The 26,179-nt window shown below is 44.4% G+C and overlaps 1 protein-coding gene across 1 annotated transcript in view; it reads right to left on the bottom strand.

Annotated features, from left to right (window-relative positions):
- Window positions 1-1,080: 1,080 nt before the first annotated feature.
- The window catches only part of eif2ak3 (eukaryotic translation initiation factor 2-alpha kinase 3), a 39,638-nt gene continuing 14,539 nt past the window's right edge, over window positions 1,081-26,179 (bottom strand). The window contains exons 3-18 of the mRNA XM_061062764.1: window positions 18,936-19,130; window positions 18,699-18,829; window positions 17,665-17,935; window positions 17,410-17,578; window positions 15,935-16,060; window positions 15,528-15,650; window positions 15,209-15,438; window positions 13,635-13,747; window positions 11,651-11,773; window positions 10,873-11,022; window positions 9,087-9,645; window positions 7,297-7,470; window positions 7,010-7,183; window positions 6,823-6,924; window positions 5,242-5,304; window positions 1,081-3,544 (exon numbers count right to left, since the gene is read on the bottom strand). Of these exons, the coding sequence (XP_060918747.1) occupies window positions 3,362-3,544; window positions 5,242-5,304; window positions 6,823-6,924; window positions 7,010-7,183; window positions 7,297-7,470; window positions 9,087-9,645; window positions 10,873-11,022; window positions 11,651-11,773; window positions 13,635-13,747; window positions 15,209-15,438; window positions 15,528-15,650; window positions 15,935-16,060; window positions 17,410-17,578; window positions 17,665-17,935; window positions 18,699-18,829; window positions 18,936-19,130 (2,886 nt within the window). The 3' untranslated portion in view covers window positions 1,081-3,361. The remainder of the gene's footprint in view (window positions 3,545-5,241; window positions 5,305-6,822; window positions 6,925-7,009; window positions 7,184-7,296; window positions 7,471-9,086; window positions 9,646-10,872; window positions 11,023-11,650; window positions 11,774-13,634; window positions 13,748-15,208; window positions 15,439-15,527; window positions 15,651-15,934; window positions 16,061-17,409; window positions 17,579-17,664; window positions 17,936-18,698; window positions 18,830-18,935; window positions 19,131-26,179) is intronic.

Below are 26,179 nucleotides of genomic sequence, written 5' to 3'. Positions count from 1 at the left end.
ATATATACATAGAATTAGGGCTGGGAAATATATTGAGTTTTTAAGATATATCGATATATTTTCAAACAAGATATATGGTAAGACAATATCGTTAATATCGATATGATTTATGTTGCACTAAAATAACATTACAGAGGTGCCAGGTCACCTTTTTCTCATCTCACTGATGATGACTGACTGTCTGTCCCTCTTAACCCTGCTCCTCCTCTCTCTCTCTTTTATTGTATTTAAGGAACATTTTTATTTTATCATATTACTTTTTAAATTCACAAACAGGTAGTTTATTTTTCCATGTGTTTTCACTGTTAATAAAATACATATCCATATATATCGAGTATCGCCATTCAGCTAAACAATATCAAGATATGAGTTTTGGTCCAGCCCAGCCCTACATAGAATAAATAAATGTTAATTTATTTCTATACAAGCCACTTTAAAAAAAGAGATCCTAATCTTCATAAGATAACCAGTTTTGAATATGAATGTGTGATTGTTGTATTCTTTATTGCAGCTGTTGTAACCTGCTAACTGTCTGCACTCAGCAACAAAGACATTAAGTTTTATAAATAAAGACTTTTGCTGGTTGCAAAGCATTCCCTTCTCCCGCTTACTTCATTGACGACTAGTCGACATCGACTCGATTTTTTTTCACGACTGCAGACTTAAAAAAATCTGAAGCACGTCATATGAAATGTGCTGCATAAATAAATAAACTTGATTTGATGTCATGCGAAAGACGATAAAGAGAACTTGACCCTGATTATATAAAAGGTGTTAAGGAGACAAAGGGGAGGCTGTGGATCAGTGGTAGAGTCGGTCGTCTCTCAACTGGATGGTTGAGGGTTTGATCCCCAGGTCCTGCAGCCACATGTCCGATGTGTCCTTGGGGAAGACACTAAGCCTGAAGTTGCTCCCTCTGTTGGACATGAATGTGTGTGAATGTGTAGGTGTGACCTGCAGAGTAAAAGCCCTTTGAGTCGTCAGAAAACAAGAAATGAAAGAAGCTCAGCAGTGTGATCTATGTGCCTGACATCACCCCGCCCCCCCACAGACTGCACACAGAGGACACCAAACTGTACAAAGGGTATAGAACAGTTTATTAAATTTAGACTTGTAAGAAGTCATCATATTCCAACGCGCTCCAGTCGCATGAAGCGCATTCATAATAACACCAACCCAAAAAAAGGATTGATCATCACATCGTGGAAACATAAATAAAGCAAATAAACATATTTACAATTCAACGTGGACGCAGGGGGGGAGGGAGGGGGGGGGGAGGGGGTTTGTGCACGAGAACACGCGACTACATGTCGGGGACTGAGGCATCAGAGAACGAGAAGAGGGCGTGATGTTGACATGAGCGATCATCGAGGAAAAGGGATGAAAAACATAAACTGTTTGATCACATGACAGGAAGGAAATGTTCATATTACACCGTTTGTGTTTCCTCTTTTCCACTTCTTCAGGTGGTTTACGTCATCAAACACACGTCTTTAGTGAACTTCTTTTAAACTTGGGATGTTAAGTCACCTCTTCCTACATTTTACAAACTTAAAAAACGACTTCCTCCCCTCACACACGAGGATGTGTCATCCTGTAAGACGAGGGGACAAACAGCCTGGAGAGAGAATTTTTACACCGAGACTTTCCTCGTCTTCTGAGCGGACGTCGATTCCACTTCCTGTATCGGACACACAGTCGAGACTCTACAGTAATCAAAAAACTCTGCAGCAGGATAATCCAAAAAAACTGCGCTTGTTAAAAAAGAGAGAAAAAGATCCTTTAGAAAAAGTACAATCAGTAAATTTTAAAGCACGTTACAATTAGCAGTGTGTGTGTGTGTGTGTGTGTGTGTGTGTGTGGTTACACTCTCCCAGCACCTTCCTATGTACATGTGGAATAACATGACCAGCATCAGGCCCCGCCCCCCTCCTGCAGAGAGGATTAATCAGTGTCCTCTTCTTGACTAAATGCTAGTTTCTCCTGCTTCACGGCGGCGGGGGGTTTGTGTCGCTTCCTTGGAAACATCATCATCAAAAAAAGGTGATAGGTGAGTTATCAGTTACAGAAAAAAAGTACACTTATCCGACCCTCAAATGGCACTCTGGTCCTGTGGCGTTCTCTCTGGTGCTTAAAGCAAAGGGGCACACCCAACGCTTCCCCCCCGAACATGAAAAACAAACACTGAGAATAATTTCAAACAGCCAGAAGAGGTGACACCACCATCACTGTGTCTCTGGAGGTCACACTGTAACATTCAGCTATCTGTTAATGGCAGAGCTCGTCCCCCCCCCCCCCCCTTTGTTCCCTCTCCCACAGTATTTCACACTATCTTACAGTCGTGGAAGAAAAAAAAAAAAAGCCTTTTACAAGCAATGGGCGTCTTACACTATGTACATGAACTTACTTTGAAAAAAAAGAAAAGATATAAACAGATTTTTTCCCTCATTTATGTACAAAGAGGAGGTGTTTGAAAATGATTGAGCACCTCCACAGAGTTACTGTGTAAAAATGTACACGCGCTTTCCAAGTACTGGCTTTTAAAGAGAACAAAGTCGCACTCGTCGCTTCACTTCCTGTCGGGTTCATGCAGAAGAGACGGAGGCGCTCGGCATTCATTCATTCAGAGGAAAGGCCCCGTTTCTAAAAAGGCATATCATATCTGATTCACTGGATTCATAAACTCTCTCTCTCTCTCCTCAATACATCATCATCTCTCGTTTAAAAAAACACACATAGGAAAAAAAGATGTTCGTCTTCTTCTTTTTTTTTTTTTTTGGTCTCTCAAATCAGGCATATTGGGTGTTAAAACACCGGATAGTGCTCGCACCAGTGATCCGCAGGAGTCACTGGTCGATAGGATGATCAAGCATCAAAAGGCCCCTTTGGAGTGTCCTCTTGGTTTTGATACCTGAGGGTGTAGCGTGGGTGAGTGAACACTGGATGAATGAAGGGGGGAGCGAGCGAGCAGCGTGTCCGGACCAGACCCGGTTCAAAAAAAAAAGAAGCCATTAGCATGTAGCTCGGAGGTAAACGGTAAACACCGCCCCCACCTGGTAGCAAAGAGACCCACACCTGAGCCGGGTCTGGTCCTGAAACATCACAGGGGACGCCGCTCGCTTGTGAAAGATTCTTTGACTGGCATGTGCGATTTGAAGTCGGAGCGCCTGGGCGGCGTAACGGTGTAACGGCGTTTAACCACGAAGAGCAAACGGGTGCAGAGTTCAACGTGGCGTTTAAAGTGATTCTGTCTGAGGCAGTGTGTGATGCCGTGGGGGGCTGAGGTGTTTCTCTTGAACTGCAGAACAACATGGGGGGGGTGAAAGGGGGGGTGGGGGGGTATTGCGTTATGAGGGACTTTTCAGGTAGACGATGTCTGGCGTGAAGGGCGGCCCATGGACGAGGCGCTGTAGGTGCGGGAGCGCTGCCTCGTGGCCATCCGGAAGGGCGGCTCCAGCTCCTGGAAGAGGGGGGTCCCCGTGATGTCGGCCGCCTCGGGGCGCTCGCCGGGGCTCCGCGACAGCATGCTGCGCACCATGCTGAGCTACACAGAGAGAGAGAGAGAGAGAGAGAGAGAGAGAGAGAGAGAGAGAGAGAGAGAGAGAGAGAGAGAGAGAGAGAGAGAGGAAACAGACGGTCAGCGACGCCTTTCAGAACACACACACGGGATCTTAAACACGTAATCACACACTCAACGACCTCTTTTTAATTCATCCTGAGCGTGCTGCAGTTCTAGTTAACGTCTGTTTTGTTGGGCTTATACATTTTGTTTACACAAGCTGATTGTTTTTGTCTCCTTTTCTTTGTTTTCTCAGTTTTTGTTGTTGTTTTTACTTAAAACTATATAGATCTTATATTACTGAAGAACCAGTCGAACTTATCTCTGTATGTTTCAAAACTCAATACAAGAAGTTGTAAAAAAATAAATAAAAATAAAAGTTGAATATTAACAAGGGTGCTGGTGGCCTAGCGGTTAGGTCACACCCCATGCAATCGTCCTCCAAGCGGCAGCCCCGGGTTGATATCTGACCTGCGGCTCCTTTCCTGCATGTTTTTATTTTTTCAACTTATTCTTTATTTCAATTTTTGGCACACAAAGAATAAAGAAGAAGAAGAAAGAGCATAAAAAAAAACTACAAAGAAAAAAAAAAGCAGAAAAACACACAAAAGACACCCTGCCCTAGGTAAGGTTAAGATAAAGGCTTCTTTAAAAAAAAAAATTCTTTTCATTTTATTTTTTATTGCATTAGCAACGTCATGGCTGGACTCTGAATTTGGGTTTTTCAAGCCTCACTGAGTGTGTTACTTTCATATGTCTGAAGCCCAACCTTTACTGCATGTTGATCCCAACTCCCTCTCCCTGGTTTCCTACTCTATCCACTGTCCTATCAAGTAACAGCTTGAAAGCCCAAAAAAATATCTAAAAAAACAAAACAAAAATCAAGTTAAAAGTTTCTCTGCCAGAATCTGTAGTCGTCTGATCGTCACACTGACACATTAAGAACCATGCTGGTTTCATTGTATGATACTGGAATCAATAACCTGACTTTATAAAAAATACGGGAAGTTATTTGTCCCTTGTATTACCCAACATTACCCGACACACAGCGAGCACACCAGCTTCCATTCAGAGTTTTTTTAATTCTTCTTAAAGGCACAGTACGTCAATTCTGCTGCAGGGGGGCTCTCATCAAAACAATAACAAAAGATGACGTCTAGGCTGGCGAGGAAGCATGGGAGTGATTCTCTCTTCTACTTTACTCCACCCCCCACCCCCTCCTCACTGTTCTGACCTGTAAACAACGAGTAAAGTGGGATGCCAAGATAACAGCGTGAGGGTATTTCCAGCCGTCGGAGATTTACAGGTTGTGCTCTCCGGGATTATGTTAATCTCATTACAAAGTAAACACGTAGACAAGTGACTGTAACCAACACAAACACTCAGCTGCTGACTGATGTCGACACACAGAGAAGACTCATTTAACATGTTTGATTATTTGATATTAAGAGGATTATTGATGCAAATTAAATCTATAAACGTGGTGATGATAAAACTGCCTCAGATAATTATGATTCTTTTTTTATGTTTCTGTATATACACTTTAAAAATTCAATTTAAATTCAGATCATAATTTCATGCAGCTTGTATCCAGGAGAAACTAAACAACCCGTTTTCCCTCCCTGGTTGGGAAGCTGCAGTTCGAGCTCACGGCCACTAGGGGGCAGCAAACGGCCACTCACCTCCTGAACGTTGTTTTTGGAGAAGGACTCTGGGAAGCGCAGCGCTCTCACCTCTGTCAGCGTCTGGAAGGAAAAGATGTAAACACCTGTGAGCGGAGTCGAGTTAACGCTTAATCAGGCCCCTTTGTTTCAGAGACAAAGAAATCACACACACACACACACACACACACACACACACACACACACACACACACACACACACACACACACACACACACACACACACACACACACACACACACACACACACACACACACACACACACACACACACACACACACACACACACACACACACACACACACACACACACACACACACACACACACACACACACACACACACACACACACACACACACACACACACACACACACACACAATAACACAATCTACTGTTGAAAGAGAATAAATAACAGCTGGATGGTACAAACGATCGTCTCATTGTGAAGAGTTAGAAGCAGTGATTTGTCACATGGAAACACTCTGATAATCTAAATCACTTCTCACTTATCAAAGGTTCATATTGTTTACAACATATTCTCAGAGGCGTCGTTCTTTCATCAAACGATTACGAACTGTGGTGACAGAATAATCCACGTTTCATGAAACAGCCTCGTAAAAAACACCTTTTGATCTCTGCCAATGAAAGATGATGAGGACTTTATTTTGAAAGTATTTATGAAGGCAGTTTCTGTGAGTGACGCTGAAGACGACCCGGTTGTTTTTATTTGAGCAGTTTTAAGTTCATAGCTTTAGAACGAGCAGGTCAAAGGTCGTAAACTGGATGAATACTTTATAAAGACGAGTTGCTTCTTCCTCATCTGATGAATCCTAACTCTCCTCCAGCCTGCCTTTTGTTTTTGGCTATTTATGCCTTTATTTTGGAAATAGTGAAGTGGATAGAGTCAGAGTGAGAGAGAGAGAGGGAGAGAGAGAGACATCAGAGAGAGACAGAGAGAGAGAGAGAGACAGTGAGAGAGAGAGAAAGAGAGAGAGAGAGAGGGAGTGAGTAAGAGATAGAGAGAGAGAGAGAGAGACAGTGAGAGAGAGAGAGAGAGAGAGAGAGAGAGAGAGAGAGGGAGTGAGTAAGAGATAGAGAGAGAGAGAGAGAGACAGTGAGAGAGAGAGAGAGAGAGAGAGAGAGAGAGGGAGTGAGTAAGAGATAGAGAGAGCGAGAGAGAGATTGAGAGTGGGAGAGAGAGAAAGAAAAGAGAAAGAGAGAGAGCGATAGAGGGAGAGAGAGAGAGGAATGACATGCGGGAAAGGAGCCACAGGTCAGATTCAACCCGGGCCGCCCGCTTGGAGGACTATAGCCTCTTCACATGGGGCGTGTGCACTACCCACTAGGCTACTGGCGCCCCCTTGCCCTTTTCTTTTACACCTTATAATTCTCTAAACTTCACAAACAAATGTGTAACGTGCACATGAAACATCGTGAGAAACAGAAAGATTTAAACAGGGACACAACGTCTAAACTGACGTCAGGGATCTGTTTTTTTTTGGAAATGAATAAAAGGAAAGAGAGAAATTAAATACAATCAGGACATAATTATGAGTTTAAGTGTTTGCTGACTTACCATCACTCTCTCCATCTGCGTCCTGAAAGGATAAAGAAGCTCAAACAGGATCAGACCCAGAGAGTAAATGTCCACTTTGTGAGAGTACGAGTTTCCAGAGAGCTGCCGAGACAAGAAGGGAACATTTCAGCAGAAATTCTTAATACTTACAATAAGACTAATTATCACTTGTTTTATGTGTGCTCACCTGCTCTGGGCTCATGTACAGCTTGGTGCCGACCTGGCCCGTGTGCCGGGTCAGGAGCGGGGCGGGCGTCAAGGCGCTCAGCTCGTCCTCGTCCTCCTCCTGGTCCATGGCCGTCACCAGGCCGAAGTCTCCCACCTTCACCACGTCGTCCATCGTGAAGAAGATGTTGGAGGGCTGGAGGGGGATTGATAAACCATGAAACACGAGCTCATAAACTGCTCAGAATACACAGATGTGTGTAGCGTGTGTGTGTGTGTGTGTGTGTGTGTGTGTGTGTGTGTGCTCACCTTGAGGTCCCTGTGCATTAGGCCCTTGCTGTGCAGGAAGTCGACGGCCTCGGCGATCTGGAGGAAGATGTCCAGACACTGGTTGTGCTCCCTCTGCTCGGGGAGGCAGCGCTGAGCCATCCAGTCCTTCAGGTTCTCTTTCCGACAGAGCTGCATCTGGATGTACAGATACACCTGCAGAAAACCAGACCAGCTTTTAGTTTGTTAACATTCAAAACTCAAGAATCAATCATTTTAAACTTTTGGTAAATGGACTTGAGCTTGTATATTTATTTTCTAGTCTTCTGACAACTCAAAGCACTTTTCCACCGCAGGTCACACCTTCACATTCACACACTGATGGTAGAGGCTGCTGAGTAAAGAGTCCATCAGAAGTAACTAATCCATTCATACACTGCTGATGAAGCAGTGGGAGCAACTTGGGTTTAAGTGTCTTGTGCAGGCTGCAAGGGAATGCAGTGGTTTGTGCTGTTGCCACACAGCGAGTGGAGTCTGCATGTTCTCCCCGTGCATGTGTGGATTCTCACACAGTCCCAAAGACATGCTCGTTAGGTTAACTGGTGACTCTGAATTGTCCGTTGGTGTGAGTGTGACTGGTTGTCTGTCTCTAAATGTCTAAGGCAGAGTCAGTGGCATCTTTTAATCACTTCTTAAAACACACTTTTATAGATTTGCTTTTATGTGATTTCTCCTTTAAAGATCTTTCCCTTCCTTTAATTAATTTTATTGCTTTTAACCTGTTTTTATCTTTCTCTTCTTTAAATGTTTAACCTTTAAATCTTTCCCTTCCTGTATTCATTTTACTACTCTTAGTCTTTTTAAATTCCTCCTCCTTTTATGGTTTAACTCTTCAGCTCTCTGTTGCTTTATTCATTTAACCAATCTCCTGTTTATCCCTTCTTTTTATCTTCATTCTGTGTTTACAGCCTGTGATGTGATGTCGTCACACTCTCCCTCAATTTTCATTTTGTTCTCTCCTGGTTGATTTTAAACTAATTCTCCTTCATTGTACTGAACTGCCTCTCCATACCTGCCTGTTGAATATTATTCCTGTTATTTGTATTTTTACAATTTTGCCCTCTCTGTTGATCTCTGATCTGTTGTCGTGTTTTGCTGTATTTACTTTGTCTGTCACAGCACTTTGTAAACATTTGTTTTTAAAGGTGCTATATAAATAAAGCTATTATTATTAAATGTCGGTGCTGTGATTGACCGCCTCTCGCCCAATGACAGCTGGGATCGGCTCCAGCGCCCCGCGTCTCCAAACGGGTAAAGAGGTACAGATAATGGATGGTTGGTGTCTTGCCCAAGGACGCATCGGACATGTTGGTCGTGGAGCTGGGGATCGAACCCCCAAGCTTCTGGTTGGGAGACGACCGACTCTACCAACAGAGCCGCTCTATCTATTCCTGTCCTTCATTTTATTTTACGTTTAGATTTGCAGATTAAATTTCTTACAAAATTACGACGGACCTTTCCCCTTCCCCCCCAAAATGACAGATGTTTCATTGTGAGCCAAAAGGCCGGTATTAAAAATACAAAACCTTGATTAACAATGTATATTTTCATTATCATTATTATCTGAATTAAAAATCAAATCTCCACAAGAGCAGAAATAAAATATTTCCCTAAGGTCACTTTTGACTTGAGGTAAATAAATCAACCTAGAGTTTAAACCTGTACCTTTAAAAAAAACAAAAAAACATTCAAAACTAAAAATGAACCTGTTGAAGGTGAAGAAGTCTGTGACTCGAGTTCATTACAGTTGGCTGAGTAAGTGATTGCCTGACCTTGGGCGACGGCTGGACTCGCTGTGTCGCGGGAGTCGTAGGGGGAGCCAGGGCGAGCGAGGTCGGCCGAGGGGGAGAGGAAGAGGAGGGCGGGACGGACTCCTGCCGTCTGATGTGCAAGGAAGACAAGCTGTTCTTCTCCGTCGTCGTGCTCGGACTGGCTGCACTGGAAGCAGAATCCGAGTCCGCGTCGACGTCCCGGTCGCAGCCCGAGTCCTCAAACACGATGTCGAAGGAGGACGAGGTGCAGTCGCTGGGGCCGCGCGGAGGACACAGCTCGAAGGAGTGGGGGGTGTCCGAGGCGTCGGGGTCGGCCTGGCTGTCCCTCTCGGACATCAGGCTGTCGTGGCCCAACATCGGCTGGAAGGACAGGTCTCTGATGTCGACACCAAATCCTGCAGCGCCTTCAGTGCTGCTGGAGAGGAGAGCCTGTGTGTCTACGGAGACCTCCAGAGCGTCTCCTGCGGGACCAGGGACGGGGGACACTGAGCTGGACACTGGGACTTTGACTGACAGCGCCTCCATGTGGTCCAGGAAGCTCATTGGCCAGTCGGTGGTACTGAAAGAGAGGAAGAAGATATGTTGACAACAGAATTACACAAAGCATCAAATAACAACAAAACTGTCCAAGACCAGATACTGCTCAGGGATTTACTAACAATTAAATGTTTCATATTTATATATGTAGGTTACATACACTGTAAGAGTTTTTTTTCTCTCATAGTCCGCCCCTACATTGCACCTTTTGTACATTTTTATTTATTTATTTTTTTTCTATTTTCCATTTTAATTCTATATATTGTAATATCTTCTTATACTGTATTATTTAAGTTGTTGCTAGTTCTGTTTTATTTCCCTGTTAATTGTTTAGCACCAATACACCAAGTCAAGTTCCTTGTATGTGTAAATGTACTTGGCAATAATCCTGATTCTGATTCAGATTTTTCTGAGAGCAAGGAAAAATCTCTCACAAGAAAATGGTTGACAACAGATGCACCCACATTCAGAACGGGACTGATGTAATCCCATGACATTTTAACGATGGAGACGACTCGATCAAGAGAAGTTTAAAAGTCGTTGGGCATCTTGGACTACATGCATCTTCATTCAATCGTACTTTAAAGGATCAGAAAAGATTAAACTAATACACCTCTTCTCCTCAAGTTTTTTGTCAAGCTGCTCTGAGGCCACACCGGGACAGTCTCTCAGGTGTAGGCTATTTAAGATCCAGCAGTCAACCAGTTCTGCCTCTCATCATCACCACAGCTCCTTGTTGCACCATGTTTTTGTTGTAGTCTCCTTATGTTAGCTTAGCTTGACGCCTAACCACATGACGCACACACTCACTCACACACTGACATTCACCTCACCTCATTATTTTTTGTGTTTAGTTTAATAAACTTCTACAGGCCTTAAGAGTCGGGATGTGACCCCCACACTTTCTATCATTCACCTGCTGAAAACATGCCTGTGCAAAAAAAAACAAAAAAAAAAGCACTTTCCCCTCTGCACACATTTAAACATCTGTTTCAATCAACCAGTGAAGTGAGGCGAGTGACATAAAATCAGCGGTGTAATAAAGGTCAGAAATGTTCTAATTTCTCCTGAGCAGATGTTTTATATTTCTGCATGGATGCACCCCCTGAAAAAAAAACAAAAAAACAGCAGATTCCCGGTAGTAGAGTATTCGCTCGAGGCTTGAGCTGCTGAGTTGAGGAGGATTCAGTTTCAGATTCTTTAAGGGGAAATTTGAGGGGTAATGGTTTTTTTTAAAGATGCGGCTCACCTGTCGTCTTTTAGCCACCTCTGGTCCATCTCCTCCTGCCAGCCCTCGGGCGGGCTCTCCTGCCAGGCGTTGAAGTAGCGGATGATCCCCGGGTGCTCCAGCTTGGCCAGGGCTTTCACCTCTCTCATCACCTTCTCCCGGGCCAGCTCCCTGAAAGATGCAAAGTGAGCGTTAAATCATTTAAGATTAAGATTTACTTTATTGATCCCCGCAAGGTGTTTTTACACTCTGTGAGTCATGCAACACACACATAGGCTGAAATACACACATGCACAAACAGGATCCTACGCTCAGGAAGTGATCTGGCACCTGAGCTGAGCTACTGTCGCCCCAATTTACAACTCAGCGTGAAAAGCAAAGACTTAAAATGAACCTATGTGAGACTGTTTTAAGATCAAACAATCAGGAAGTGTTGCACTTCAAAAACCGTCTAAATGACGGCCCGAAATCACATCAGCCCGGAGATAATGCACCAATAAAACACAAAATCATCTCCAGGCTTGTTTGTTCTGCACTGTGTGATGAATCAGTCCACAAGCAGGCTGAAATATAAATTCATGCAGATCTGCTGCAGCTCAACAGCTCATTTCCATGCTTGTCAGAATAAACATAAATGCGTCTGTGTTGTTTTTCTGCATCCGGACAAGCAGGCTTCCCCTTGCATAACTCGGTTTAACATCTCCAAAGGAAACAAGAGACAGAAAAAGAAAGAGCAAATAGCCTCGAGCACGAGAGAGAGAGAGAGTGTGTGTGAGGTGTGAGCAGCCAGCGGAGCTACCTGTTGGGCAGGCGGATCCGTTTGATGGCGTAGTTGCAGTCGTCCACTTGGTTGCGGGCTTCAAACACGACGCCGAAGCCCCCGCGGCCGAGGCACTGCACGGGCTCAAAGTCGGTCAGGTACCTGGGGGGAGGAGACACTTTGGTTTAGGGATCACACAGGTCTCAAGAGGTAGGAAGCACAGATATTCTTTCATTCTCTTGCATCGCAGACGATTTCAAAGAGCGGGGATCACACTGAGCGTTCGGGTCAGGGCGGCTTATTAAGCGGTTAAAGGGGGTAATAGGCAGCCAAAGACCTGTCAGAGCTGCCTGCGGCTGAGCTGGCAGGTAACCAACTCACACATAGCAACAGTTAGTTCATGAATTCAAACTCGTCTCACGCTGTCAGAAAACTGCTTGGCTAAGACCGACTCTGCTTAGAGGTCTCACGCTGAACAGAGAAGACATGTAGCTGTGCAGAGGAGAGGAAATAATCACAGCTTCAGTCTGGAGGGATGATTTTAGGATTTCCAAATTCATTTGTGGGTGACATCATCATTCTGATTTCATTATTACTCCAGGAAGACGAAGAGAGGAAGCCACAGGATCTTTCAGTCATTGAGTCATACAGAGAGAGAGAGAGAGAGAGAGAGAGAGAGGGAAGAGGAGTTACAGGTCAAATTCCCGGGCCGCCCACTTGGAGGACAATAGCCTCCGTACATGGGGTGCACGCTCTAACCAATGCGCTACCGGCGCCCCAGTATGTCAATGTTTCATTGAATTACATGCTTTGTTAGTTAATATCTCGTTAAAGAGGTGCAGAGGATATAAGCTGAGTCTACTTTTTGCTCCTTTTTATTCAAGATTTTAGGTTTTAATTTTGTATTTCATTGTTTTGTTTGGTCGATGAGTGAAATAAAACTTATATAAATCAATAAATCAGGTTGTGTGCACGTCCTTAAGATGTTTATTTACTGTCCTGCATAAGTAAAGACAACAGAAAAAGTTAATTTTACAAATGATGGAATCAGAGAAATTGATGTTTATCATGAATTGCTTTAATAATAATCAATTTTATCTTTGCAGCTCCAAAACTGTATGACACTTAAAAAGGTTTAAAACGATCGGCACCTGTGTGCATATATGCATCCTTGGCGGCCGCATGAAGCGTTGTGTGGCCACCTGTGATCCAGGCCTCGTATCCTGATCTCTTATCATCTCACTCCTTCCTCTCCTGACTCATGTTCGCTTCAGCTGCTGCAGCAACCAGCCGGTTTTTATTTCGGGAAACTTTTGCAGCAAAAGTAATTTGTATGGATTGCAGCTGCAGCTTCATAGGGGAGGGGCGGAGGAGGGGGGGGGGGAGATATTTGTCATTTCAGGGTGGATCAAAAGAAGAGAACATGCGAGGGGATGACAACAAGAGGAGAAAAAAAATCCACGGTTTAATGTGATTTTTCACTTGTGTTTTGGGGCGGGGCAGGGGGGGAATAATATTTAACCAACAAACGTTAACATGCAAACTCCATCGATCAGACCGCAGGAGGTCAGTGGCAGCTCATAAATTATGTTCTACTGATCAAATTTGGGACGACAAAAATAACAAACAAAGATTCTGACAATGTGCTGACAGTGATGTAAAACGACACTGCGACCCTGTGGCAGATGCTGCCGGGCGGGGTGGGGGTCTGCGGGGGCCAAGGTCATTTTCATTTGACGGCAAACAGCTGAGTTATCCAATCGTACACTACTCCAGCTCCTATCTCGCATCTCTGCCCGGCTCCTATCAAGGCAGACGGGCTGGAAGACCAGTGGTCACCATGGTAACAGTGCCAGTGAGTGTGTAGCTACACCTTGAAGGAGTGAGACTGCCGTATGACTTTCAGGAGTGAGGATGGCAATTTCTGTGCACAGTGAGTGAGTGAGTGAGTGAGTGGAGTTCTCCTGAGTCATGACTATGAAATCATGCACACAGAGCCCCGCGGTGTGTTCAAAAGACGTACCTGGACACATAGTCGCTGGAGCGGGTCTCCATAGCAACTGGCTCTTTGGATTCAACAACCTCAAGGTCAAACTTGCAGTCCGTCTGGCACTGGGTCTCCGACTCTTTCCGTTGCTTCGGGGGGGGGGGCAGAGGAGACACAATGAGGAGATTATAGTTTCACAACTTTACCTCACTTTAACTATGTTACAGTGTCAACCTTTGTTTGACTTTAACCTCACATAACTTATGTTAACAAACTAAATTATGAAAATGACTCGACATGCATGTGACCAGAGAGAGAGAGAGAGAGAGAGAGAGAGGGAGAGAGAGAGACAGAGAAAGAGAGAGAGAGTGAGAGGGACAGAGAGGGAGAGAGAGAGAGAGAGGGACAGAGAGGGAGAGAGAAAGAGAGAGAGAGAGGGACAGAGAGGGAGAGAGAAAGAGAGAGAGAGAGAGAGAGAGACAGAGAAAGAGAGAGAGGGAGAGAGAGAGACAGAGAAAGAGAGAGAGAGTGAGAGGGACAGAGAGGGAGAGAGAGAGAGAGGGACAGAGAGGGAGAGAGAAAGAGAGAGAGAGAGAGAGAGAGAGAGAGAGAGAGAGAGTGAGAGGGACAGAGAGGGAGAGAGAGAGAGAGAGGGACAGAGAGGGAGAGAGAAAGAGAGAGAGAGAAAGAGAGAGAGAGAGAGAGAGAGAGAGAGTGAGAGGGACAGAGAGGGAGAGAGAAAGAGAGAGAGAGAGGGACAGAGAGGGAGAGAGAGAGAGAGAGAGAGAGAGAGAGTGAGAGGGACAGAGAGAGAGAAAGAGAGTGAGAGGGACAGAGAGGGACAGAGAGAGAGAGAGAGAGAGTGAGAGGGACAGAGAGGGACAGAGAAAGAGAGAGAGGGGAATGACATGCTGGAAAGGAGCCTCAGGTCAGACTTGAACCCGGGCTGCCCACTTTCCAGGACTAAAGCCTCTGTACTTTGGCTACCGGTGCACCACATGCTGTTGTTTCTTATTGTTACGATCTCTTTTTATTGCTTATTTATCTTCTATCTTATCTTTGTCTCTCTCTTGTTTGTTTGGATGAAATAAAAAATTACAAATAAAAATACAATAAAATCTTTGTCTCTTGGGCTTGACCTAAGGTGCCTGACTTGAAATGTTCTGGGCTTTATGAGTTATTGTGTTGAATTCTATTTCAAAGATTTATTTTTGGGCCTTTGTTGTAGAGACAGGACAGTGGATAGAGTCAGACACCAGGGAGAGAGCACGCACTAACCAATAGACTACCGGCGCCCCAGTGTTGTTTGAATTCTGATGATGTTTGGGTTCTTTAACTGTTGGGGTTTTGTTGTTGTTGGTTGCATGTCTCATCTGTGGGTTACTTTGTTGTTGTGTTTTTTTTGTTGTTGTTGTTGTTTGGGTTCTTGTGCTTTGTTGTTATATTTGCTTCTGCACGTGTCAAAGCACTTTGTAAACCTTTTGTTTTTAAAAGTCATTATTATAAAAAAATTATAAAACCTGTAAAAATGTGACATCAAAAAGATCTTAAAACTCTGGGTGGTCTCAGTGGTCTTAATGCGTTCAGCTTTTAAGTATTTAGCCTCTTACCCTCACATATGTCACAGGGGCCGGGGGATGGAAGAACTTGCGGACGATGTAGGTGGTGGCGGCGATGCAGAAGAAGATGGTGCCCAGGATCTCCTTCCACCAGGGCAGGAGCAGCACGGGGTCCTTCTTCCTGCGAGTCTCCCCTCCTGCACCGTTTCCACTGATGAGGCTCACGGCGCTGTCTCGCTTCTCCCGGTAACGCTTGCTGTAGGGGAAGTAGTAGCCGTTGTCTAAAAGAGGGGAGGGGGGAACCAGAAATGATTAATGTGTCTCCCCTTGATGTATACATCATAACTGTGGTTCAGTAGGAGGTTCATACCGTATGGATACTGGAGGATGGACAGCGCTCCGTTGCTGTACTGTTCATGGGAGAATTTGTCATTATTCAGACACTTGTCGAATTCATCAGAGCCAACCAGGGCGGGTGTCCGAGACGGGGAATCTGTGTCAAGGACAAGATGAATAAGTGCTTTGATCTCGGCAGGGATCGATAAGAGCAGGAATAACAATCGCAGCAGAGTCATACATTAAAGGGAAAGAGGAGGACGCTCTGAGCTACACCGAACGAGCCCAAAAGGCGGCTAATTAATTATCGTTTCTTGACAACAAGAAACAGTTTCCCCCCTTTTGTGTTTAAAGAAATAATAATGAAGCTGAGTCTTTGATCAGCCTCAATCTGGGTAATCACACTCAACACCTAACGACTAAAAGGAGGTGAGGACTTACGGATTAAAGGCTTCCATTTGACAGTGGGGAGAGGGATGATGTCCTTTTCTGATCCGATAGCTTTGGCGGGGAACTTTTCGGTGATCCTCACAGAGGACTGGAGGTAGAGCTGTCCCTGGAACATCCCTGATTTGACAGAGGAAGCGAGAGAAAATGTTTTCGACTCTGTTTGGTACACCTGACACAACTTTAAAAGGATGAGAGCTGAAAAAGAGTCGCATGAATAACAAATACATAAATATACACAAGAGCATGCAGGGTGAGTATCCAGGGTCTGAAATCGACTTTTGGACGTTTCAGCCCGGGTGGAAGAATCTATATTAAAAAGGAAATAATCTTCAGAAAAGGTAAAGGGGTAATAATGGATTTGAAGTGTCTAAAAATGTAAATTCTGGGGCGCTGGTGGCGCAGTGGTTAGAGCGCACGCCCCGTGTATGGAGGCTGGTCTTCCAAGCGGGCGGCCCGGGCTCAAATCCAGCCTGTGGCTCCCTTCCCGCATGTCATTTCCCTCTCTCTCTCTCCCTGATTTCCGACTCTATCCACTGTCCTATATCTTAATTAAAGGCTCAAAAAGCCCAAAAATAAATCTTTAAAAAATTTAAATTCTGGTTTGCGTTTTTTGTTTTGGATTTTGAAAATTAAAAAAAAAAATCAGAGAATCGAAAAAAAGACCAAGTACTTTGAGTTTTCTGTTGTTATCTTTCATCACAAGAAGTACACTGATTTACACAAGGAGCCATGAAATAAATAAAGAAATAAATAAAGGCGGGGTAGCAGAGAGAATCACTCCCATGATTCCCTGCGAGAAAACAGCAAAGTGGGCGTTTGCTTTATGGGACGCTATCGTACATTTTTAGGAGTAAACTCTGTGTGGATACGTCGACAGCTACAGACTAACGCAGGCTGTGATCAAACCGTCTTCACATTCCTACAGCAGATCTCCATGGCGCCTATGCTCGCTTCTTTTTCAAGCCTGAATAAATGTTGTATTTCATTTTTCATTTTTTTTTAAAACCAGTTGGAATATTAAGTTAAATCCTTGATGTATAAATCTCTTCTTATTCTTATTTTTTATATTCTAAGTGCTTATTTATGTATCTATTCTTACATTGTTTTATTTGCTCTGATAACCTGCTGCTGTAACACCACAATTTCTCAGTTTGGGATCAATAAAGTCATTCTATTCTATTTTCACTGAGACTCTGCACAGGTATTTTATTTACACCATGATGTCATTTTCTTATGCATTCCAAACCATAACCTGTTCTGTACTCATCATGGATCATGTGAGATCTGTTGCATCATGAGTAAACAGTGGTCGCATGGTGGCTGGCGTTCCTGTACAGGTATGTGCATGCATGAGCATCAAAGGTCATGTTTGTGTGTCAGCTCGCCGCCACGTAGCACCAACATGCAGACAGCAAAGAGGAAAGAGAAAGAAGCTGCATCCTGTGAGCATCTGTGTGTGTATTTACCGAGGTAAACGCTGGACTCGGCAGCTCCTCTGGCCTTCTTTGGATCGTCTTTATCACCGTCCTCGTCGTCCGTTTCTGACTGGTTGCTGTAGGCGTTGTCGTCAAACAGAGTGATCGGTGTGACTTTACCTCCGCCCACAAGCCAAGCCGAAGCGATTGGGGTGCAGAACTACACAAAAACAGGTGATACAGAATGAGTCTCTCCACTACAAACACACAATCTGAATTAACCAACCAACATGCTCGTTGCATTACCTGACGTTCCCAGACCAGCTGCCCCTCAGACTCACTGCTGAACGCCATGACCTTCCAATCAGGAACAGACACTTTGATGACCAGGTCCAGATTCTTCTTCTTGTGCTTTGGCTGCTTCTCTGTGCTCTCGCTGTCCTTTGGCTCATCGACGATGACTCGCTGACTCTCCCTCCAGGCTTCGCCTTTCGCAACCTCTCCCTCCAGGAAGTTAATTCCCGACTGCATCTCAGTAACGAACTTCAGCTCGTAGTTTCCAACACTGAAGTTCCACCTGGCAACGAGAGGAAAGTGCACAGTTGTAATGTCTAGCTTATAATTAAGGATATGGCTAAAACAAAATGATGACCTCCTCCCTGTACTTGAATGGAAGGTAAATGTAAATGACAACACATCAGCCCTCGCCTCTCTTCACTGGCTACAAGTTGATTTTTAAAATTACATTTCTTGTTTTTAAATCACTCCACGGTTTAGCCCCCTCTTATCTATGTCAGCTCCTAATCCCCTTCACCCAAGGACGATCACTCAGGCCCTCTGAGCAGTCTCTCCTTGTCCTCCCTCATGATCAGCTGAAACTCAGTTGCAGGCACTAACCCATCTTTACTCTCTGGCCTTTGAAATTAGTTAAAACAAATCCAAGATTTTGATAAAAAATTTGCTTTTTTTTGTATTCAATGCTCTCATGTTTGTCTGTTATCTGTTATGATTTGGTCAGCTGAGGCTGATGTAAACGTGCTATACAAATAACCTTCACTTGACTTAAATATCAAAACGTAAAGGCAATTTGATAACAGCAAATATATACAAAAACGTAGGTAGATAAAAAAAATTCAATTAAAATGATTAGTCTTGAGCGATAACAGAAAACGTGCTTAATTACTTGTGGTTTAAAATGTTATCAAATCCACTGACGGAAGCTGTCATGCTCTCTGAAACACCAAACAAGATGCAGCAGCTGCTTCCTGACTCTCTCACTGACTGAGCGTCTGAGTGACAGCCAGCGACAGACTTGACTGATTGATCGAATAAAAACTCACTTCTCCATCCCCGATCGCGGCCTGATGGCTCGCACCGTCTTCTGAGTCCTCTGCAGCAGGAGCACATCTTCTGCCTCCATCTCGTCATCGCCCCAGCGACTGCAGCCCACCGCCGAGCAGATGTACCGAAGCTGAGGCAAAAAATAAAAAAGAGGGTTAGTCTGCCTCGATAAGACACATTCAAATCTTTGTACTTTCTCAGATCCTTTAATAGATGATAGAAGAGTTTTCACTGACCTTGCCACTGTATGCCCCAAGGCCATAGGTGGTGAGGGATTTGCCCCCAACCAGAACTGTGTCCTCCCCGATTCGGTAGGAGGACTCCAGCAGGGACTCGACACTGAAAGGCACTGCCTCCATACTCTCCCTGTCCCGGTTCCACTGGAACAAGGCACCATCCAGTGAAGGAATGACCATCTTATCGCCAAACACCTGCAGGAAGAACTCGACGTTAGTCCACCCCTGAAGTTAAAGGTCACATATCCGGCTCCTTTTTAAGAAGTTTAAATAAGTCTCAGAGCTCCCCAAAACATGTCTGTGAAGTTTCTTGTTCTAAATCCACTCTGATCCTGTATTTAATCATGTCTATAAACCCCTCTATTTCAGCCCTGCTCAGAACAGGCTGTTTCTGTGTCTGTACCTTTAAATATGTAAATGAGCTGTGTCTGACCACGCCCCCTCTCTGGAAGGTGCTTGGGTGTACTCAGGCTTTCTCGCTCCATGTCCTATTGTTTACGGTGAGAAGGCAGACTCAGAGGGCAGAACAAACACCTAGCTGTGGGAGTGTCTCCCACCTGGGGGGAGGGGCTACTGCCCTTTGTGATGTCATGAAGGGAAAATCTACAAACGGCCTGTTTGAGCACACATTTTCTGAAAAGTGGAGCAGGGAAAAGACGGAGAGGATGGACTTTTCTCATCATTGGGGGGTTTGTAGACGGACTAGAGACACATGTTAGAGTTAGAGGAACATGGGGAAGAGGATTTTACAGAATATTTGACCTTTAAATTAAATATCCCAAAAGAAAACAGATTTCAGATTCTCAGTCATGGTTTTTTCATTGTATTGGCTTGTGTGCCAGTTTATAGGTTGTGAAACTTATCTCACATTATGACATATTCTTCTCAATAATCTGAGTTGTAGCTTTGCCCCTCAATGTCTTTAACTTCTTTGCTACACAAGTTTATTTTAACATGAATTGTAGCCTGTAGTCTATTCATGTAACCCAACTTTGGAAAGTGATGTTGAGCCGCACATTTGGTAACCGTGTGCACCGTTTTACCCAAAGTACAAGAATGTAATTTGTAATGACTGCCGCCTGATGCAATAGCCTCTAACACAAACCAAAACCTCCTGAAATATCTGTTACAGTTTGCAAAAAAGTGATTTTCAGCTCAGACAGACAAGGGTTCAAGCACAAAGACACCGGCCCACGCAGACAACACTGGCCGACACACATCGGCCCCCACACAGCAGCAGCAGCAGCTTTAGCCCCCGCACACTTGGACTCAATCCACAGGCTTGGGACCATTACACAACTAAGAGAGCCTAAGTAATTAACCTGGATCTCTGTATGTGTGTGGAACCGAAGAAGAACCGTGTGTGTGCTGATGGGTGCTCACAGCAGGGGGGGTGGGGAGCAAGAATGACATCATTGTAAAAATCTGAGACTAATCCTGATTTAGCCTCCATAGCTTTAATTCATCAGGGGGTGGAAGTGTTTTCTTCTGGCACTTCAGTCGTTAAGAGGAAAGACTTTATTTGTAGTCCAAGTTGTGACTCACTCTAAATAACAGAAGTTTGATCAAATTATTGATCCTACAGGGCGCCTATGGCCTAGTGGTTATATCGCACGCCGCATGTACAGAGGCTATAGTCGTCATCGAAGAGTCCGTGGGTTTGAATCCGACCCCGGACCTTTGCTGCATGACATCCCTCACTCTCTCCTCCCAACCATTTCCTGTCTCTCTTCAGCGGTTTCATCCAATAAAAAGAACTTAAAAAAACAAAACCATTACTGATCCTTCGAGTGTGATTGAAACAAATGGATGGAGTCATCAGGTGCAGACCGTATTGAACCTGTAACCTATAAATCACCTTCTTTTGGACACTCTATCAGACTATAAAAGAAGTCGCTGTAATAGCTTGGTGGTGGATTAAAAAAGTGCCAGGAGGCAGAAACGTTTGACAGGGTGATTTACTCGAAAAGCAGAGCCAGGAGCAGAGGTGATGTCATCTTTTTTAGAGGGAGAAGGGGGGGGAGGGGGGGTTAAGAGATAGAGAAGAGATGAGGATAAATTTAGCAAGTGAAAGGAGGAGGGAGGAGGGGGGGAGGGGTTAACAATCTGACCATCACATCACACCATGCTGGAATGGTGTGAGGGGGTGCAAAGAGGTTTAAAGCAGGGGGGGGGGGGGGACTTCTCAGAGTGGTGGATGAGTCATCTGGCTCCTGATGCTTTAATCTGTGTCTGTCTGATCCAAGTCCAGCACAGACCTCCTCTCTCAGCTGCTCAACTCGGCCATTAACATAATGTACATACACTCACAGTTTTTTCTCAACTGATTTCTGCAGAGTGATCGACCACGTCACCCGGCAAAACTTTTCTTGAGTTCTCAGTATTGATGCAACATTTTATCCAAATAAATTGTTAATGTTGTTTGTAAATAAATAAATAAATCCATCCAGGTTGCTACACTTCCTGGATGTTCAATAATTTGTTTGAAGTTTTTCAGTTTCAGATTTTGAAGATAAATAAAGTCCCAAACGTCGAGAATCGGGACGTTTGTTTGGGAGAAGAGTTTAAGTTTTGCAGTAGACTTCAACTCTGCCACTCAAACCCATTCCTACAGTTTCTGGCGGTCTTACAATGATCAGTGCATCAAACGGGTTCTCAGAAACAGGCATGTCTGGTTAATGAATAACCAGGGCATTACACTGTTAAACTGTAGTTTGAACGACTGCAGTAATCTGAAACGACTTATATTGTTGTTTTGAAGCTGTTGTATTTTTTACGACTTTCAATGACCTTCACCCAATATTCCTGTATCATTTTATTTACCTTATCTTCTGACTGTAGAGATTGTAAACTCGACCCAAAAGCCTTTGAAGATAAAAATCATGTTGTTGTTGTTTTGGGTCATCAAATGATTTAAGTGTTTTACATTTCCCAATTTGAGGAAGCCTTTATTATCAATATTTAACTTAGGGGTTCAGTCTGTCTTTATTTAAGAGATCAAGGAAGAGGATAAAGTTCAGCTATTAAAAAATAAAACTGACCAAGATGAGACAGACAGCTCCACAAGGTAAGACTTTTTTTCAGCGGGGTATTCACTTTGTTGTTTTCTACATGAAAGAAATCTGGATTTAAAGATCAAAACCTTTGATTTTTGTTGAGGTGCTGTTCTGTTAAGACTCAACTCTAGATACAATTTTCTATGAACTCCATGGGACTCCTTCCACTCCTTGAATAAAGATCTGAGGTAGTTATAGTTTGTTAAATGACAGAATCCAGCTCACAGTGTCACTATGTTTATGGCTTTTGGCATCAGAGTTGCAGAACACGATCCAAGATGACATTAGTTTCCCTCTAGTCCCCGATATATATGCTGGCTGGGTTCATTTACACATTTAATACTTTGAGTAGCTGCAGCCATGAAGCTTCAGGAAATCCTGCAAGCTATCGCTGGAGAAGATGCACTCCATTAAAATGTTAATCAGCTGTTCTGCCGCTTTGAATACAATTATTCAAAATGATGTTCTGCATAGCTCTCGAGAAACAAACAAGGTTTGAGCAAAGGGATGTTCTTTCATGAGATACTGTTGCCCCGTCTTGATTTTATTAATAAAACTTAATTAAAGGATATGTACTGTGTTCTTTAATAAACTGTGGAAGAAATTAAAAACCTTTCCCACCACAACTCTGATTTTGTTATCGGTTTGTAAAAAGAAAATTCTGTGTGTTAGATTACTAATGTTTACTTTTTGTCGCTGCATATTAAAAGAAACAACAAAAAATCCAAAGAATGTGGCACCAGTAGCCTAGTAGTTAGCATGGACGCCCCATGGACGGAGGCTGTTGTCCTCCAAGCGGGCGGCCCGGGTTAGAATCCGACCTGTGGATTCTCTAGCATGTTATTAGCCACTCTCTCTTTCTCTCCCTTATTTCTGACTGTCCTGTCCCTAAAATAACGGCATAAAAAGCCCTACCAAAAAATCAAACGAAAACATGAAAAGTATCAGATGTAACATTTTTTTAATTGGAGGGAATAAAACATTAAATATTCAAAAAGGAACCGTTTCTTTAAAAAACATTCAAAGTGATTAAAAAACTGCCCTCTCAGCAAATACATTTTCCTTCTTCATGCGTTTTCTTTTGTGTGCGTGTGTGTGTGTGTGTGTGTGTGTGTGTGTGTGTGTGTGTGTGTGTGTGTGTGTGTGTGTGTGTGCTATGAATTCCCCTCGCCTATTAATTTTACAGAAGTCTCATTCATGTCTTCCCCTCGTCTCTTTTTGAATGTGAGAGAGGATGTGGATTTCTCTCGGCTCATTCACTTATTTACTCACTTTTGATATTCGTCTGTTGTCTGCAGGGAGCGCTTAGTGTACGTCTGCACCGTCGGAGGTCAGATTGTGGTTAAACATGTCGGGTTTTTTTCGAATTTAGGATTAACACTACATCTGCGTTAAACCGTGATGACATCCTAAATATATTTATAAGTGTTGTTATGGCACATTGCTCTTGTTGAACTGGGGTATTAATCCATATGAGGTGTAGCAGTTCATGATTAGTTGATGACTAATCATGTCATTGTTTTCTAGTTTGGGGACATGTGCAGATGGATGGGGTGTAGGTTCAGGGGGGGAGGGGGGTGGGGGTTGGCCAGTTTCAGGAACGTGTGGGTGTGTTTTGTTTGTGCGCGGCTGCCGACGCTCCAGCGATCCTGTCAAACAGTGTCAGCTCTCGCCCGCCCCTAATGTGCCACTGTTGGCCCACAAGGCTGATGCTCCACTTTAAGGGCGGCAGACAGCATGAGACCGAGGAGGACCGCTGCCGGTTTGAGCAGAACAAAACATAAACACAGTAACAAAAAAAACAAAAACAACATCCAGGCAGAGAGCGGGGGGGGGGGGGGGGGGGAATCGACTTTGTGCCAAAAATATCGCCCATCTGGCCCTTTTCATTTCCATCTCCCTGCGCTGGAAGAATTATTGCTTGTCACATTAGTCACAGCGAGGCCGATCGATCGTTAGTCATTGTGGAGCCATCTATCAAATTCTCTCATTCATACACGCTGCATACCAGCAGAGGTGTGGGTATGTGTGTATTGTCTCTTCTGTGATGACATCATCTCTGGTCGGAGGCATTACCTCACCACCCCTGATCAACCCCCCCCCCCCCCCCTTAACCCCTTTAGCCCCCCAGCATGACTCACTCCACGTTGGCACTGACTTCCTCTTTGTAACCCTCCCCACACACACACACACACACACACACACACACACACACACACACACCCTTCACCCTCCGTCTTATACCCCCTAGCGACTTTTGTCTTTTGAAGTGATGGCTTCTTTTTCTGCAGACAATGCTGTTTGTGGCTCTGCTGTCCCTCATTTCACAAAAAAAAAAAAAAGAAAACACACACACACACACACACACACACTCCCCAGGAAGCAGCAGGTGACTGGTTGCTTCCTCCTCGGCACGTTGAAGCCAGCCAATGACACGGCGGCAGAACCCCCCAGCCTCTAATCACCGAGCAGACTCGTGTCTCAGGGACCCGGCAAGCACCAATGAAACTGTTGCTAAGCGCTAAGGAGGGTGGGGTGGGGTGGGGTGTAGGGATGGGTTGTTGTGGTTGTAGTGATAGTAGCCAGTGGCAGCACCCTTACCATCAAGCCAGACAAAATAACAGAGGGGGCAGACAGTCATCCCAGGTTACAGAGGGCAGACAGGGCATGCTAGATTTTAAATTATATAAAGTGCATGGGCATAATAAACACACACACACACACACACACACACAAACAGTTTCTGGAATTCATAACATGTGACGTCACAGCCAGTCACCAGGTTCAGAGCTGACAGGCATCTCTCCTCGTTCCGCTCTGTCACCCAAATGAAAGCCAACAGGTGAAGACACACACACACACACACACACACACACACACACACACACACACACACACACACACACACACACACACACACACACACACACACACACACACACACACACACACACACACACACACACACACACACACACACACACACACACACACACACACACACACACACACACACACACACACACACACACACACACACACACACACACACACACACACACACACACACACACACACACACACACACACACACACACAGTCAGCATCGGCTGTCACAACAGGAGCACACTGCAGGAAGACAGGAGGATGTAACATGTGTGTTCGTCTATGAATTTTCAAGGCTCTTCTTGTGAAGTCTCACACACACCTGTCCTCGGAGAGACTGTAAAGCAGCGGTGAAAAATAGAAACGTAAGCCCTTTTCACATTTCAGAAAACTCAAGAAAAAGATTTCAGGCAGCCTGCCACTAAAATCTTCCAGACTTGCTTGTTCACGGTGGGGGGGCTCTGCCTGTCCGACTTCACTCTAATACTGTCCCGGTAGTAGACCGAGGAGAGCAGGCCTGTAACCCAGAGCTACAGCCAGTCTACGGCTACAGATCACAACATTTTACCACCAGAGAGGGCCAACATTTAAGAATATTCAAAATGTGTTTAACCATGTTGTTTTTTTATTCTGGTGCCGACTAGCGGGGGTGATGAGTCTCTTTAAAACCTCTCCGCTGCTCGTCTTCTCACATTACCCCCCAGTCCTTCCTAACCTCCACTGACTCCTCATCCCCCATCGTATCCACTTCAAACTCCTCATCATCACCTTTAAAGCCCTACATAACCTGGCTCCTCCCCCTTTACCTATCTGAGCTCCTCCACCGGCACACTCCCACCCCGCACTCTCAGGTCTGCTGACACAAGCCTCCCTGCAGGACAAACCATCGGTCCTTGGGGGACAGGGTCTTCTCCATGCTGCTCTCACCCTCTGGAACTCACTCCCAAAAAAAAACATCAGAGACCCCCACTCACTCACTTTCATCAAGAAATCCCTAAAAACTCCTCTCTTCAACATCGCCTACAACCACAAACCATCTCAACTCTCATCCTCCTTCTTTGACATTATTTCTTCATTGATTTGTTTTTCACTGTTTCTTTGTAAAGCGCTACAAACGTCTAATGCATTATTATTATTTTTATTATTCGACCAAAGAGAATCAATCAAACACTTCAAACGAAGGCGTAAAAAAAAAAAAAATCACCCAAACAAGCTCCTTTAAGTGTGTTTTCATGTGCCACTTTATATTCAAGGTCAGATTCACATTCAGATGCAGCCAGGGGAAAAGCCGAACTCTCTTCA

Source organism: Labrus mixtus, chromosome 18, assembly GCF_963584025.1.
Source record: "Labrus mixtus chromosome 18, fLabMix1.1, whole genome shotgun sequence".
NCBI lineage: Eukaryota > Metazoa > Chordata > Actinopteri > Labriformes > Labridae > Labrus > Labrus mixtus.
Note: the sequence above shows the minus strand (reverse complement) of the source record. Positions and strands in the feature narration are given on the sequence as shown.